This window comes from Notothenia coriiceps, unplaced genomic scaffold (assembly GCF_000735185.1).
Source record: "Notothenia coriiceps isolate Sejong01 unplaced genomic scaffold, NC01 NC01_scaffold00000490, whole genome shotgun sequence".
In the NCBI taxonomy this organism is placed as follows: domain Eukaryota; kingdom Metazoa; phylum Chordata; class Actinopteri; order Perciformes; family Nototheniidae; genus Notothenia; species Notothenia coriiceps.
The window spans coordinates 68841-87049 of NW_011333191.1; the positions used below are offsets into that span (position 1 = coordinate 68841).

The window sequence follows — 18209 nt, forward strand, 5'->3', positions numbered from 1 at the left end:
GCGCACTTAGGAATAGAAACGTAAACATAGCTAAAGGTTGACCTGTCCTTCTGAGGCAATAGCGGACGAAATTGTGTTTTCTGCAGAGATATTGTCCAGACGCCAAGGTTAGTTTGCTGAGCTTGTGTTTCTGCTTACCAGGGCAATAGTTTAGCATTTTACTAACTGTTACCAAATTAATAGGTTGGTCAAACACCGCGTATCTTATCAAATTAGCCGCCTAGAGTTGCGAAAGCGAGCTAACTCCACCAACCGAAAAGTAAAGTGCGAGAAAGCTAATTGTTTAGCTACCCCATTGCTTGTTTTTCTGCCAATAACACACGCAAAAACCATTTACATATGATACTTGCACATGTTATTCGGTAGCATAAAAGCACTGTGTAACTTCCCAGAAGACTATGTATGAGTGTGTGTGAGGGAGGTATGACTGAACAGCCGTTGCACTCCGTGGTTTAAATACTCTGTGTGACGTGGAGGGAGTGACTATAAGTACTAAGGTTGGGTGTTACTGCGTTTTCTCGGATATCAGGGAAACTTAGCAAGCTGGGTGAGTTATATTCTGTTTTGTGTTTGAGTGCAATATCTCAGAAAGGTTTGCAGTCCCTTGGCAGGGGTTTTAAAGAGACACTGAGCAAAAACATGGCGAGGGCAGGGAGAGCAGATGGGTTTTCAGTGGCTTCAAATGGCTGCTACTAGATTTTAAAAAACAGGACGTGAGAGTTGTTTGTTCTACTAAAGTTATTCATATGTAGACTAAAAGCTAGCTTTGGTTGTATTTTACGTTCAAGGATATGTTTTGATTGAGAATGCAGCTACTTGTGTTCATTCTTTCACCATTCTTCAACTGTTATGCAATTGTAACTGGAAAGCCAGTTTGAAAATACTTTTTTTTTTTTATCAGAGCTCAGTCTTTTAAGTGTAGGGTTGCTCTCCTAGTACTTGAGTTCTTCTTTGTGGCATGTTCAGTGAAACATAACAGACTGTACTGGTCGTTGGATTACACTTCTCAACATGGTTGAGCTCATGACAAAGGAAGTTACCATATGGCTTGTATATGCCTGATTTAATGATAGTTTTAATTGGGTTTATAATAGCTACTCTCTCAAGGTTTCTATGGATACATAGCTAAACAAGAGAGGGCGAGTGTTAGTGTGCAACTAAGGCTTGGCTCATTTGCCTTTCTTCTACAGTTGGACCAGTTTAAACATTGGAATTTGTCCAATCTGTGAGTAAATATTAGTCAGCCTGCAATGGTGATGTGTCATAGAGATATCAGGGAAAAGTAGCGTGGCTTTCCAATGATAAGCAGCATTGAGCTTTTTCTAAGACGTGTGTGACAGAGTTCTACTTGAAGTTAGTATAAAGTTATCTTGGGTGGAAGGTGACACTGAATAATTACTAATCATCTTTGTAGGAAATTCTATGGAAGATGAACAGGGTTGTAACATTGTACCCATACTGCATTTGTGTATATCTAAGAAATTGAAACAAAAAAAGAAGAAAAAAGTGTGTGTGTGTGGTTTTAATGTGTTAATATATTTACCTATAAACTCATAAAAACACAGAGCATCAACATTAGGAAAACAAAACATCATAATAGTTTAGACTCTATACTTTATACATATTGGAATCAAAAATGCTTAATAATGCCATCTTTAAAGTTGGGATTTATAATAAATGTATCTTTAGCTGCTTAACTTCCTGAATTAAATAGAAAAGTATTGATGGGTGTATGCATGTAACTTGAAATATTATGTAACTCTCTTTATATTCTTAAGGCTATTATTGCTAATGGCTACTAATGCATTACTGGTCATATGATCCCTTGGAACCATTTAAGTCCCATGATAAGCAAGACTCTAACTTTTAGTCTTGTGATCATGACATGTTTATTATGAACATTAGATTTGAGGGTTGTGGGCCTGTTTTGTAGATTGCAGTGTGCTTCAAATGAGTTTGTGGGCGACAGTAACCTTTTTAATTGCTTAGTGTAATTTATCTTGGTTAAGTATTGATCCCAGAACCACTGTTGAGCCCACTTCTCTATACAGATATCATCCTAACTTGTATGCCACATCAGCACATTTGTGTAAGCCTGTGTCAGCCTCAACAGTGTGTGACACTGTGTGACTTTCTATTTACAGAGGCTCATCATTTTCATAAAGTTTGCCTGTCATTTTGTGCTTAGTGTACTTTCCCTTCAAATAATGAAGGTTGAAAATATATTGGAATAACCATTGGAACTACTTGCTGTGTGTTTTTTGTGTAAACATCAGTGGCATTTTAAATGGCACAGAATTATAATTTATGAGTTTAGCTTTATAGGTGTTGTCTTCAGCTTCAGTTTAAAAGGTGGATCCAACCCTCCTCAAAGCTATTTGGCGTGGCTTGTATTGTCTAGAGTTCGAACCAGATAAACGAGGCCATAATAACATTCTGGCTGCACACAAGAAGAAATATTTCCAAGGTTAATTTATTCTGTCGTGGCTCATATTCGAAGCCCAGTTTCCCAGTACACTTACATTAACAAAATGTTGACATGCAGTACTTGCATACAGTAGCACACCATTTTCTGCCGCTTTCTGTAATATTAAGCCCATTTTGGCACTATGACTGGCAAACGGCTGTATGCATATTTTCTCATGGAGAGCTCCATGTAGGCGTGGGGGAAAATGTCATATATCATATATGACATCTGCTGGTTTATTGGGAAAGCACACCCCACTCATTTCTCAACCATAAGGGGTTTATTTAATGACTAAACATGTAACTAACAGATAATACCTTCAAAGAGCAGACATTTCTGAGAATATGTTTGTAAAGGTTTCTTAATGCAAAAGAAGTACAACCACAACCTTATTTCTGCACTTCATGCAGCCAGCTGTCAACTATTCACATAATAGGCTTTGTACTCTGACCATGATGTTGCATTTTACTTACCATAATTGAAGAAATACAGGTTTAAGCCCTGGCAGTGTAGCTTGAGTTACTACCACTACCATAGCTTTTGAGTTGGAAGCTGATGATAAAATATATCTCAGCCACAATCAGTGGGGTTTCGTTTTTGGTTGTTAAAAGAACATAAAGTAATGGCTGATGGTGCATAACCAGCCACACTTACTTTAAGCCTCGTAAGCAGGTTATAGCTGTTTGGATAAGAGGTGTAAAGTCCAGTTGCATTGTTTGACTTCGCTATGGGGAGTAGTGTGTTCATAGTGCATAAAGACAACAGTCGACTTTTGCTCCACTTGTGAAGAAAGTTACTTACAACAGTAAAGGTCAGTTAATATTATAACCATAATAAACTAATATACACCAGTTCCCGCTCACACTAAGCAATACTAAGGCAACATATTATTTAATTGGTAGGAAAACACGCAGACTCAAACTCATTTAATCGGTCCACTTGTTTACATTTACTAAGGTGTCATTAGGGACACTTCCACAAGGGGGCACCAAAGGAAGAGATATTCAAATCCTAAAAATAGGGGCTTTACATTTACAATCTTACATTATTATTATTATTATTATTATTATTATTAAGGATACCATACAATAAGAGTATTATTATAATACTGCAGACTCTGATCCATTAGGCGTTGTGTTGTTGTCTATATATTATGGGCAGAGCCTATAGTAACCACTAGGTGGCCGCACAGAGAAAAGAAGTGCGAATTATTCGTTTTTTGTAGTGACTTTTGTACAGTCTGCCGTAGAAACCCTAACACTTTTTGCTTAGTTAATGTGGCATACAGTTTTCCTGACTCATAGCTTGACACAACTTTTGTTGAGCAACATTTGATAGACTTTTGTTGTGCAAGAAGAAAAGATCCAGCATGAAAGATCGACCACATGAGGGTGCTGCAACCAGCAGATGACCTCGTTCCTTTTTTATAAGAACATTTGGAAAGATATCTTGGTATCAGTGGATATCTCAGCAGATAATTCAAACTTTGCACGCACCTCATATATCACATAGACTTTGTTGATAAGGAAAGCGGAAAGGACAAGCCATTCTACCACGATGTACAATTTAGGCTTACAGCAAAGACATGCTAATGGTGAATTAGCCAATACATTATGGCTATTCCTTTCATGATGTCTCATTAAAATTAATTTGCTCAAAGGTTCCATTGTAGCCTCAATGGTTTTACATCTATTTGAATCTCATGCAAAGCCAATGGTTTTTGCATTTCTTTTAAGATAAACATTCAATACTAGCATGCCTACATAATCTGGCTGTGACATATACAACATGTTTGTTTGCAGGGTGTAGCAGCTGAATGTGATGCGGTTTCACAATAATATATCAGCCTTATTATCCTGTCACTGTCCACATATTTGCTTTGGGCGTGCATGGTTGACATATTGCGGTTGATAAGTGTTGTGAAATGTTCTTTACTTCTAAAAGTCTTGGTCTTCATGTATGTGGTATTCATGTGTGTGGTATTCATTCACAGGATATTGCACCAGATTGATGGAGAAGAATGGCCTACATCTCGATGGACTGCCCCAGCTCTTTACCAGGGATTCCTCAAAGTGTGCTGTCTGTGCCCATGGAGAATAAGTACAAATGTCAGCAGTGTCACCAGGTCCTGAGGAAGCCTGTCCAGGCCCAGTGCGGACATCGCTTCTGTGTACACTGCTTCAAGCAGCTCACCAGGTACACTGGAAGTCTACAGACCCTCCTCAGCCGTGTGAAATTCCAACCCCTTCACCCCCTAATGCTTACCCTCTTACCGGACATGCTTCAGCACATCCTGTGTTCTTATCTCTGCTCGCCCTCGGGGTTTTTTGTTGCAACCAAGATCAATTACTTTAATCAGACTCATGACTCACATGACTGGACTCTTTTACTGAGTGAATCACAAGGGTCTGACCCTGCTGACTCATTCTAAAGGTGTCCATTGTTTCCTTTTCTGTTTCTTATATCACTGAGTCATGCATTGGGAATTATTTACGGATAGACAGTTGTTTCACATGATGTTTAATCATACTTTGGCAGTATCATTAAACATAAGGTCATTACATCATTTAGCAACTATACATAGAACCATACATTAAACGAAACTCAATAGCATGTACGTACTTTCAAAACAACCCCTAAGAGTTTTTTATGTTCACATTTGCCTTTGTACATTTCAGTATGTGTGCAACAACATGTACCTAATCTTTATAACCACACATGAAATTGAGGTGATTTCACACGACCTATTTGAAAACCACTTCTGCATACTATATGGGAAAACATCATGTTATAATGATTATTTCACATGTACTTGTTTGTGTGTGTTCTTCCTGTTAGACATACATTATCAATGTCAATGTAGTGTGTTTTACAATAAAGTCACAAACCTGTTTTTTCAGTTCTGGCCCGAAGCCTTGTGAAGCCTGCCGCGAAGAAGAGATATACGAGGAACCTTTTTCGATTCTAAATAGTAATGAGGTAAGTAATGAAGTACTCCTTTGGTCAGCCAACATTTTTATTTCATGAGACAGCTTGCCTTGCCTCACTCACACCCTGATTCAAAAGAATGTTTCCTTCACAACAGCCTTACACAATGAGGCCATAATATGCTATAATAATAATAATAATAATGTTCTTTGTTCGCCCAGGCATTTCCAGACAATGCAGCAGGACGAGAAATAGCAAGCCTGCCTGCCAGGTGTCTGAACGAAGGCTGTGTTTGGACAGGCTCCATAAAAGAGTATGAGGTGAAGTATAAATACTTTTTTCTTTTGTCATTGTGGATGTATTCACTGCTTTCTACTTGAGTATTTTTAACCATGAAAAACTGTCAGTTTACTCCATCCAAACCTGTGCTGTCCTGTATTTGTTATTATTTAGAAACACTTTTTACGCACACTGGGTTTTCCCTCTCAAATATTCTACATTCTGAATCGGGGCCTCATGTTGTACACTTGGGTGTGTTGCATGCTTAGCAGCACTGTTGCTAGAACAGAGAAACAGGAAGTGAAACTTGATATGCAGCCTGGAAAGTCCCCATGTTACCAGTTTGGATAACAACAAGCACCCAGTAGGAAAGTACCAGAATGAATAAAGGACACTCGAGAATAGCTTGTGTACTTATTCAAGGTTGGGTTGACCATGACCTGATATTGAAACTAGATTTAGGCTACACCAAAAGGGAAATCCTAAATGTATACACTGTGAGACATAAAACGGGAACAGCTTCAGACAGAGAGACACGTCATTCAGACACAGTGTTATCTATAAACACAGAAAAGCCCCGTTCCATAATCATTAAAGCTGCGTGTGATCTTTGTTCAGTTTTTACTATAAATACCAATGTGTGTTTGGGGGAGGGGGATTTTAGAGTTGACTTCCTGTTGTTTTTTCTGTAAAAACAGAGCTACACAGTTACCCTATCTAGCACAACACAGGAAACATAAATATAGTGTCATGGCAGGAAGCATTCAAACACCAAGCAGATGCTGGAGATTATATTTGCATGATTTTCAAATGTGGTTCTGGCCGGTTAACCTGCTGACGCTGTAACGAAAAACACGTGCTAGTTTGCAACGACAACATGGTCAATATTTGATTACAGCTTTTGAGAAATGATTACTAGGCGGTGTAAGACACTCGCGTGTTTGTGGGAACATTTGTGTGCGGCTGTCTTAGTCACTGTCTTGTGGAAAGTGTTGCGATGTCTTTAGTTAGCCACACACCGAACTAGCTGGAAAAAAAGACTAAACGTGGTGTTAGAGTGGCGCAGTATCGAGAGGGATTTGACTCAGAAGCCGCTAAAGATGATTCATATTGGATTTGGTTATTCATTTCGAGAATTGCCGGTGTAGCGTGTCTGAAAAGTAAAGCGAAAACAGGTTAGCCTACCTGTGGTTCCAGCACTGTGGCTCCTGCGTGTTGTTGCTTCGTTATGATAGAGGAAACGCTCACATCCACAGGCTCCACCTCACATTCGAGCTCCACCCCGTTCCTTTCCCGGCATTTTTCGAAAAAGATGCCATTTAACACTTTAGAGCTATCAAAACATATTTTTTCCAGTTGCTCGCACTTCACTTTTTTTATTTCTGAGCTTCTCTTTTTTGTACCTTATTCCTCATCTTCCATTGACTTCCTATTTACGGTCAGATGTTTGAAAAAGTTAACTTTTTTAAGTCTCACTTCTTTTAATCATTTGTGTTTTTAACATGCATATATTACAAGCAAATACATTGTACATCTCAGAATATGTTTTGTATTTCCACATTTCAACTGTCAGAACATTTTGTATGCTCCCATGAACGGGTGTGGCTGTCATTTGTACAGAGGTGTAATCTTAACAATGATAACATAACTGTCAACGAAGTTTTACTGACAAGGTTCATTAATCTTCCTGTTAAATTACACCCTTTGCATGCCAAGTCTGCTGTTGAACTATAAAACACACCTGTCGATCTTTGGTATCATTAAAAAGACGGTGAATACCAGACACATATAGGAAGTAACAATGATCTAACTATATATCTGTCCTCCATTGTTAGGCTCAGCATGAAGGTCGTTGTGAACTTGAGCGGGTAAAGTGCGAGGCCTGCCAAAACACGATCCTTCTTTCGGAGAAGGACAAACACAATGAGAGAGAATGTGAAGAAAGAACGCTAAACTGCAAATACTGCAAAACATCCTTCAACTTTAAAGAGATCAAGGTGAGAGATGATCGAGTGTAAAGCGGTTGCTAGTGGATTATGTATAAACGGGACACAAAATAATATTATCATGCTCCTTTGTGTCTTTTAGGCCCATGATGAGATCTGTCCAAAGTTTCCCTTACAATGCAAAGACTGTGGCAAGAAGAAGATCCCAAGAGAAAAGGTTTGAGCTCTTCCTTTAATTATTTACTGTAAGGGTGATTAGTTGGCATGGAAATGCTTGGCAATTTCCTCTCCTAACAAAGGCTCTTAGCTGCTATAATCTTAAAATAAATCTTTATTGCAACCGTCAGTTGTACTCTTTGTACTGCACATTCAATTCACTGACTAGATTCGTGCTACAAAGAGCCTTCATTGCTTTATTATACCTGCAATATAATTTATCTGGTTATGAGATACATGTGAATTCCCAAGACTAATCATCTGAAAAAGTATTTTTTCAAATGGGGAATGAGTGCCTAAGTTTCTTTCTCTCTAACACACTTTCACTTTTCTGTTTCATGTTGACACAATGTTTGAAGTTTGCCTGCTGACCTTTTCTATTATTTGATTCTACCTTCAGTTCAGTGACCACAGCAAATCCTGTGCCAAGTCAAAGAGTGCCTGTCCCTTCAGTGATGTGGGCTGTAAACATGTGGTACGTAAGGAAATCTATTCAAACACAATGTTTCTTTTGTGTTGTTACTTTCTTTGTTCTCTATTGACGCAGGCCCATACTAATAAGATACGATAAAATGTTACTGTCAGTTGAAATGATATTGTATCTTGCATCGCATGCTCAAAGCAATGAACAGAATGACAGGACAAAAAATTGAGGAAATCTACCAGGTCACCTTCCAGCAAAATCTGCTAGAAAATGGATTTATCCCTTGTCACGCACACACACACACACACACACACACACACACACACACACACACCCTTGACCCTACAGTCACCTGCAGCATTCATATGGATACAAATACGTCATAGACTTTCAAGGAAATCTCTTGAGGCCAAGAGTGAAAGTGAAGATGAATCCTATCAATACTGTTAATGTAATGCTACTGACAGGAGAATTTAGATTAGGTTAGCATACAATAAGGGAAGTGGGTGCAAAGAGCTGGCCTGGCTCAGTGCCAAAGCACCTAAATAGTTGTACTTCCCTAAAAGAGACATACATATAGACACAGAAGCTACCATTTGAAGCTACCAGTACACAGAAGCTACCAGTACACAGAAGCTACCATTTGAAGCTACCAGTACACAGAAGCTACAATTTGAAGCTACCAGTACACAGAAGCTACCAGTACACAGAAGCTACCAGTCTTTATGCCAAGCTAAGCTAAAGGCCCTCTGGCATTCAGATGTAGCGTGGTATGAACACATGTTTTCCTCAAGAATTTCCTGAGCTGGCTTCACTGGTAAGCAGTGGGTGGGCTCAGTTTTATAAAGATGATGTCACACATGTGAGCACCAATCAGGAGTTAGCAATATTTGAATTTAAACCTGAGTATAGTTGAGATTGTAATTTATGTTGCAACGGCTGCAACTGAGAAAACTCCTCCACACACAGTCCTGGTGATTAGATGGGTTTGGCCTGCTTAAACTGTCCTAATAAAATACATAGAAATGTTATATAATAGTCTTGGAACATTTGATGTTGTTAATGTTTTACATGAAAAGAAACTATGATTGGTAAATCCTGAAAAACTGTCTATATTTTTCTTATTAAAACAGGCACAATTTTATCAACACCATTATGTCCTACAATTTTCAAGGTTTCAGTTCAGAATCAGAATCAGAATACCTTTTATTAGTCCCACAGATTGGAAAGTTACATTGTTACAGCAGAAAAGAGCCAAAGGCAGCTTAATGTTACCTAATGCATAAAAAGAAATATTTAAATATTTATATATAAAAAAAAAAGAAGAATAATAGACCTAACCAAGCTGGGTCTTGTTTCTCAGATAGAGAACGGGAAGCAGAGCGACCACGAGCACAGCAGCACCATGGAGCACTTGCGTCTGCTGCTGCCCATGGTGCTATCCATCGCCGTGCCGCCCAGCGATGCTTCCGGTCCCGGAGAGTGGCAGGAGGACTCAGGTCTGGGCCTGTACAGGGCCCCTGAGGAGGGGGTCAGTATGGGCTCTGGAGCTGCAGCCTCCAGTCAGTCTATGGACCTAGATAAAAAGGTGAGTCTCAAAGGATGAAATGCTCTTTCTTAAGATCCTATTATGAATGAGGGTCTAAATATATCTCTTGGTGTGTTTTTCTGACAGGTAAAAGCTTTGGAAAACATTGTGTGTGTCCTGAACCGAGAGGTAGAGCGCAGTGCAGTTACTTTAGAGGCTTTCGCACATCAACATCGTTTAGACCAGGACAAAATAGAAAATCTCTCCAGTAAAGTGCGTCAGCTGGAACGGACAATCGACATGAGGGACTTGAAACTGTCGGAAACTGAGCAACTGGTGCGGGAACTTCAGTTCTGCACCTTCGACGGGATCTTTGTGTGGAAAATCTCTGACTTCTCACGCCGCAGACAGGATGCCGTGGCCAGTCGAACACCCGCCATGTTCTCTCCAGGTGTGATAAAAGACCTAATCAACATCATCCATTTCAAAGGCCTCTGGTCTCAGCTGAAAGGTTCTTTTTGAACTTGAGTAGGCTTAGATCATGTGGTTTATGTGATGGGTTGGCGTCATACAGTCTATGGTTGGCGTGCAAACGAGGGAAATTCCACTTCCCTACACCCTTGTTGTTGAGGGAGTGAACATGTTACTCCCTCATGTGACACATGACCTTTGTTTATAGGCTCTGGTTACATTCTTCTTTTTCCTCCTCACAGCATTTTATTCCAGCAAATACGGCTACAAAATGTGTCTGAGGCTGTATTTGAATGGCGACGGGACGGGTCGAGGGACTCACCTTTCGCTGTTCTTTGTCGTCATGAGGGGAAAGTGCGACGCTCTCCTCAAATGGCCCTTCAGTCAGAAGGTAGCAAAACTTTATCAATAGTGGTGACGCATATTATAACACACTTCATAATCTGCTTACAGCACTGAATAATTATACTGATCACAAATTATACACATCCGATTATCACAAATTATAAAGCATTTTGTAATCACTATAAGGTCAAGTATTATAATATTAACAATACAACATTTTAGCATTATAATTCCCGTACCTATAATGCATTATAATCTTTCATAACTCATATAAGCAGTCCTTGGTTGCTTAAAGTGAAGTGGACAAAAATATTGTTAAATGTTAGCAAGAAAACACAACAAACGCTTTTGGACGATAAAAAACTGAAAGCTGGACAAGTACTTTGCACTTAATGATGTAATTGTACCAAAGACAGTCTCTCTGAAGACTCACATCACACAAAATACAGATAAAACCTGAAATAACGTTATACTTTTACAGACATGCTAACCTACAGTTGCCAGGACGACTAGCTGAAACAGTCTCTTTCTCTCTCCACAGGTGACGCTGATGCTCTTGGATCAGAACAACAGGGAGCACATCATCGACGCCTTCCGGCCCGACGTCACCTCCACCTCCTTCCAGCAGCCCATCAGCGAGATGAACATCGCCAGCGGCTGCCCGCTCTTCTGCCCGCTCGCCAGGCTGGCCGGCAAGAGCCCCTATCTGAGGGAGGATACCATCTTCATCAAGGCCATCGTGGACCTCACAGGCTTGTAGGGTGTTTCTGTGGAAGCTACACCAAAGCAAACTGAGACAACAGGACACAAACTATTACTATATAATATATATATTTACATAATATTATATAGATATGTACTGTATCTAAGACATAACATTTTAGATATCTAAACTATATATATCAAGAATGCCACCAGTGGTCCCTTTAAGACGGAGTTATAACGGTGAGTTAAATAATAGCGGTTGTCAGCTGTTGTGGTTTAAGTATCTATTTTTTGTAGAGCAATTCATTTTGTTTGTAAGCATCAAGGATGTAGGCACTACTGTGTCATACCTGTCTCTCTCTCTCTCTCTCTGTCTGTCTGTCTGTCTCTCTGTCCGTCTGTCTCTCTGTCAGTCTCTCTCTCTCTCTCTCTCTATGTCTGTCTCTCTCTCTGTCTGTCTGTCTGTCTGTCTGTCTGTCTCTCTGTCTGTCTGTCTCTCTGGCAGTCTCTCTCTGTCAGTCTCTCTCTCTCTCTCTGTCTATCTGTCTCTCTCTGTCAGTCTCTCTCTCTCTCTCTGTCTATCTGTCTCTCTCTCTCTGTCCGTCTGTCTGTCTGTCTGTCTCTCTGTCTGTCTGTCTCTCTGGCAGTCTCTCTCTGTCAGTCTCTCTCTCTCTCTCTGTCTATCTGTCTCTCTCTCTCTGTCCGTCTGTCTGTCTGTCCGTCTGTCTCTCTGTCAGTCTCTCTCTCTCTCTATGTCTGTAGAGACAGACATAGAGAGAGAGAGAGACTGACAGAGAGACAGACGGACAGACAGACAGACGGACAGAGAGAGAGAGACAGATAGACAGAGAGAGAGAGAGAGACNCGGACGACGGACGACGACAAACAAGCGGGCAGACAGCAGAGCTCGGGGCAATAATGCAGATTTGTTTGACTTTTTTACACTTTGTAACTCCTTTCCTCCGCTCTTGTCTCTGTTTGTGAGTGTGTGCATTCGTGTGTGTGTGGGGAGCGGAGCCCCGCCCTTCAGAAACAGAGCGGAGGGAGAATGCGAATACGCAAAGCAGTGGACACTGAAACATACACATACATTGGATAAATAACATAGGCGTTTAGTTTATTTAATAAAAGAGCACATGTCCATGTGAAAAGTGACCGTAGATAGATAACTTCAGTTGCAATTTGGTGCTATATATATATATATATTTTTTTAAATAAAAAATAAAATAAAAAACACCTTGAATTTCAGGCAGGGCGCGGGGCTCCGTTGGCAGGGCGCAGCGCCCCGCCAAGACAATGGTAGGGGAAACACTGCCTAAATGTGGCCTAACTGTGATTCCTGTTGTGTACGCCTCAGATCCAGCGCCAGCGGGAACTCGGCTCAGTCTCAGCTGCAGGCCTTCAGAGACTCGGTGGCCCGTCTGACGTCAGAGAGAGACACTCAGAAGAAAGACATGGAGACCAAGAACAGTGACATCCTGGAGAGGAACCGGACCATCACTCAGGTCAAGAAGATTGGACGGCGCTACAAGACGCAGTATGAGGAGCTGAAAGCCCAGCATGACAAGGTGGGACTGCAGGCCTGGAATGGGTCTGTCTAAGCTGCAGGTTAGTAAGGATTACAACTGGAATAGTGAGCTGTGTGTGTATTTCAGATGGTTGGGGAAACTGCTGATAAAGCAGGAAGTGAGGCGGGTCCGAGCCAGGAAGTGCAGCAGGAGCTGACTAAAGCCCAGGAGGAGCTCAACCAGGCCAGAGAGGAGCTGAGCACACTGAAAGAGGAGGGGCAGAAAAAAGTGGAGGAGGTGAGCAGGAAGACAGGAACACAACATATGATGATAGGCCACCATGCTGTTCTAAAAATGTAACCCCCACATGTGAACAAACTCATCCATTCCATTGCGATCAAACAATATAAATGATTATATTATAAGAAATGAAACCTGATTTAAATGTACAACAAAATGTGTGAGATTCATGGCTCTGACATCAGTCGTGTTATCTGACCTGTCACAAAATCTCCCAGACCAAATTAGACTATAGGATAATACAATAGGAAACAAAACTCAGGATTTAGTTTGGCTAGAAAACATCAACAACATACAAACAAGGCTCTGATCACTTAGACTGTCTGAAAGTATCCTTACATGTGATTTCATGTCATACTTTTTTTTACCCAAATTAGGACCAGAAGGGCCAGCAGGAGCTGGAGGAAGCCAAGAAGGAGAACCAGCAGACCAAGGATAAGTTCCAGGAGGTCCAAAACCAGCTGACCCAGAAACAGAACCAGCTTACACAGGTACTGAGCACATGCAAGCTACAAACTATCACGAAGCCTGTGCTTGATTAAGCCAGGAGGCAACAAACATTATAAGATGTTCATGTGTTAATGAGACCAGTATAAAACTAGCTCTACCTATACAAACCCCAATTCCAATTAAGTTAACGTAAATAAAAACAGAATACAATGATCTGCAAATCCTTTTGGAACTATATTCAATTGAATACACTACAAAGAAAATATATGTAATGTTTAAACTGATAAACTTTATGATTTTTTTTGTAAACTCATTTTGAATTTGATGCCTGTTGCAACACGTTCCAATAAAGCCGAGACAGGGGCATGTTCACCACTGTGTTACATCGCCTTACTTTAAAGGGGACCTATCATGCAAAATGTACTTTTGTATGTCTTTTATACATGAATGTGTCCCCGGTGTTCCAGGGAACTCACCAAGTGTCAGAAAACACAACCCTCTCTCTTTTCCTCCATTCCCAAATCTCGGATGGAACGAGAGACTAACCGGACTCTCGTCAGAACTCCAACGACCTGAGGACCGCGAACACCGAGACCAGAACGTGACGAGCTAACGCAGACGACATCGAGGAAAAACTAACGTGCGTCCAAGACGGACTTGCCCGGGAGAAATTAACGGGACGACGCTCGAGGGAGACGCTAGAACCGACCCTAGACCAAAGACGGCCCCGGACTCTGACTCTTGACCTCGACGAAAGTGTGACGCAAGACCGTGAAATTTCAGTTTTCAATCACGCCAAAGCAAGAGAAAACAGTTCACGCTAAATAAAAACCAAGACCCAATACTCGTAAGTAGAGACGGTCCACGACGGGACACTAGACAGGGTCAAGAGAGAGCAATGGACGGACGCGATACCCAGCAACCGAACGGACTTCGAGAAAGACCTGAGACCCAAACCAAAAGAAAGACCAAGAACAAACCAACAAAGACACAAATAAAGACAAACAAGGAAAAATAAAAACAATAACACCATACAGATTAATGGGACACCAGGACGGAAAGATAAAACACAGATGTTGGGGTTAAAACAAACACAACACCCTGCAACGACATGTTACGGACTAGTTTGTCTAGTTCGTAAACGTCTATGATGGTTTTTAATTTAATCTCTATTGGTGAGTTTCCCTCTATCGACAACTTGTATAAGTGAGTAAAACTGTAACGGGGCCCACTTGAGACGGGATGTCGTAATGATGCCAGATTTTGACAAGGTTATGTTTATAAACCCCGATATGTATTAAAATTATTCCATCCTGTGACCCGAATTATTACAACATCGCGCAAGTTCGGATTGGTCCGCTATTCATGAATAGTTTTATCATATCTAACACTGCGTGCAAATACTACCTATGCAAAATGTCAATACATTACGTGACGACAACCCCCCCTCTCTGGCGGGGAAGGGTACATCACGACACCATGCCGACCGTACTCCGCGCGTACCTACCCCTGCTCAAAAACGACAAGCATACACCTCAGTAGAGTCACGGGGCCACCTTGCGACCGAAATAACGATGACATAAGCAAGCGTGGCGTGCGTCTATCCGACCGCGTGACACACTGACTGCACGTCATTTTTACCCCAAACGGGCGGTCGTCGCGTTTACAGTTTGGGCGCGGATACTCCACTTAGTCCAAGTAAAATCGCCCACGGGGTTACCTTTAAGAACCAGCTTGGCTATGGCTTTTATCCCTTTTGTCAACCGGCTTTGGGCTTACGCTTTTACCTAATTATTCTTTAATATAATTTCATATATTATATATTATATATCATAATTACATAGTAAAAAAAATGGGTTACAACAAGTCGATGGACCTTAGATACCTTTCTTATTTCGACTAATACCGTTTTGAATTGAATTTATTATTAGTGATAATACCCCAGGTATTTTGTAAATAAGTCGTGAAACTACGTATGCATCATGTAATTTAGGTCAGTTGCACGTGTAAAATAAAAGAGACCATCCTATTGAAATGTTGTTATGCACGTAATGTAGTTGTTTCGTTTTTTCCTAAGAAATTTTGACGTAAATTGTAGATCCGGTCTATCCTGGGGTGTTGTTTTATCTTTATTTCCTTTATTCTGACATTGTCGGTCCGGAAGTTGTTGTTGTTTACGTCGGTTATCACGTAACCCGCTTAAGTGTTTACACGTTTGACCTAATAGTGTGTACTTACATTAGATAGAAATGTTTCACTTTAAAGTAACTTAAAGTTCTTAGACATTTATTCCGACAGACAGGAGTATTCGTTCTCATCATTTGTAACATATTTCTTTATGTTATTTCACTTTTGCCTAAACACTGTTTTAGGGTGTAGTTAATGTTTACTTTCTGTTAAAGTTCTTAGACCGTCTTATTCCACCAGACAGGAGTACTCGGTTACATTGTGTAACAAATATAATCTAACGCGCCTTCATGTTATATAACTTGCCCTGTGACACGACGAACAGTAAAGGCGATTACTATTGGAACTCTACCACTCATTGAGTGTTACTTTTAACCAAGTCCTTTAACCCGTATCTCTAAGTCGTACATCTGATCTATCAAATACTATTCGGTCGGAACAGATGATAATTCCTTTTCACCCTCAAAGCAAAAATTTACCTTTGTCATCGTAAGAGACGAAATAGTCGGCTATTCAGACCAAGGAGAAGTAGTATCGTGGCCACTCTCGTCGACAGACTTGTCTAAAAAAGTCACGAACACTAAACAGAATGAAGCGTATAACAGGCCCACAAAACTAAAGTTCACCGCCTCATCTAGTGCTCCCGTCACCAGCTTTTAGAACGTCCCCATGTGCGTGGAGCTTCTTTACAGTCGACTGTGTGGCAAAAGTTGTAGCGTTAAGGCGCGGAAAGAAGAACTACTTATAGAGTCGCCGCTGGTACAACCGACACTCGGTCGGCGCCTCGGTACCAGCGCGCGGCCACGAACAGCCGGTTGGCGTCCATAAGTAATGCAGTAGTGTGGTTGTCGCATATCGATGGTTGCATAGAGAGCATGTAAGCCACTATAAAGCACGCCTGCTTCCCGGAAAAATTGGAAAAGCCGAAGCCGCACATTGTATGGCTTATAAGCCACGTTAGGGATCAAGTACTTTTTGAAATCATTGTTTGACTTACTCGTTTATCAAATTATGGTACAAAGAGTTAACATCTCCTATTCCCTATCAAGTAGTAGATGCGGTATTACAGGAGTGATTTCTAAGGCCTTCCCTTAGAGCGTGCATTCGGGCCCTTTTTAGTTGATACTGGGAAACACAATAGGCAAACTAGAAGGAATTAATGTTTAGGCCTAGGAGTAGTAGACAATTCCTATAATAGTAACACGCGAGTACTTGTGAAATTACTATTTGGAGACAGTAACTTGTGTCAAAAGGGTAATCAAATGTTACACACTCAACTATGAGATGGCTTCGTATAAGATGATGTGGGTCTTGCCCATCGTCGTAAGAAACCGAGGCCGGTAGAACTAACTACCATAGCAGGACAAGGTCTAGGAAGAAAGGAAGCCTTATCACACACCATAGTGATACATTACGCAGTTATAACTTAATACAACCGAGTAAGGAATAATATAATTCATAAATTTTATATACAAAAAAAAAAAGATATTTAATAGTTTGTCTAGGACGTAAAATGAGTACAGAGTAAGTGAAGATAAACGAGAAAGGTCGACGAACAAAAACGTCCCCGACTAAAACACTCGACGAGACTGGGTGCGGGGGGTGACGTCCTCTCCCACTCGCACTGAAAATCAAGTCCGACGACCGACGTCGCCCCTCTTCTCCCCCTCTTTTCTCATAGAAGCAGGAGGCACAGAAAATATCTTCATATTCTTCTCTGTTCATTACCCCTGTCTTTGAGGAAAAAGGGTCGGTCCAGGTTCTTACTGTGGTCTGCGCTGGTAAATAAGTCAACGGTCAATGACCGTATCCCGCCTATAGATCTATGAAGATTCCAAACATCTAACACGATGAAAAATTCCGTTCGGTTGCTACAAAGTTTAGATGTAGTTTTTTCGAGGAGTTTTTGGCGACAGCCTTCCGGTCAAGACCGGCAACGATCGCAATGAAGTTTCAAAGTTTGCGCATTGTATGTCTGCATAAAAAGAAACGCCTATGTACAGTTAAATTTAGCTATGAGGTTGATAAAAAATTTGTTATTTAGTAAAAATTTAGGTATTTTTCGTAAAAGTTAATTATAACCTCAGTACAGCCAATGAACAACTCTTTAACACCGTCATTATTCGCCCTATTACACGTCGCGTGGATAGTACGGCTAGATCTAGGTAGGCGTAACCCAGGACTAGTCCGGGACAGCCCACAGAAAGAAAAGGGGTATTACTGGCGCAGGTGACGGTAATAAGGGAATGTATATACTTATATATCTCAGGTAATGAACGTAAACAAAATTCGTCGCTCCGCGTTTGTGACGGGAGCCCCTCCCTTCTTTCCGTGTCGCCTCTTATTTTTCTTCCCCGTTGGTATCCTTGGTACGTTCCTTCAGAAGAAGCGACGAAAACAGCCGTCCTGTGAATGTCCGAGCCGTTACCATGCATTTCGAGCAGTCCGCAAGAGC

The 18209-nt window shown here is 40.9% G+C and overlaps 2 protein-coding genes across 3 annotated transcripts; both read left to right on the plus strand.

The window, feature by feature from the left end:
• The first annotated feature begins 2 nt into the window (after positions 1 to 2).
• Positions 3 to 11727, plus strand: traf2b (Tnf receptor-associated factor 2b). Of its 2 annotated transcripts, none has more exons than XM_010780515.1 (11): positions 3 to 107; positions 4461 to 4663; positions 5368 to 5446; positions 5617 to 5715; positions 7510 to 7671; positions 7763 to 7837; positions 8237 to 8311; positions 9624 to 9848; positions 9936 to 10239; positions 10502 to 10650; positions 11146 to 11727. In XM_010780515.1, exons 2-11 carry the CDS (start codon positions 4488 to 4490, stop codon positions 11362 to 11364), a joined length of 1563 nt encoding a protein of 520 aa, XP_010778817.1. In that variant the 5' UTR covers positions 3 to 107; positions 4461 to 4487; the 3' UTR covers positions 11365 to 11727. The 2 variants fall into 2 exon arrangements, with proteins under 2 accessions (XP_010778817.1, XP_010778810.1); XM_010780508.1 differs by lacking the exon at positions 3 to 107 and adding an exon at positions 452 to 547.
• A 901-nt stretch (positions 11728 to 12628) lies between these two features.
• On the plus strand, positions 12629 to 13659 carry LOC104953755 (nucleoprotein TPR-like). Its single transcript, XM_010780755.1, has 3 exons — positions 12629 to 12877; positions 12965 to 13114; positions 13495 to 13659. The coding sequence occupies exons 1-3, from the start codon at positions 12629 to 12631 to the stop codon at positions 13657 to 13659; spliced, it is 564 nt and encodes a 187-aa protein (XP_010779057.1).
• Positions 13660 to 18209: the final 4550 nt, after the last annotated feature.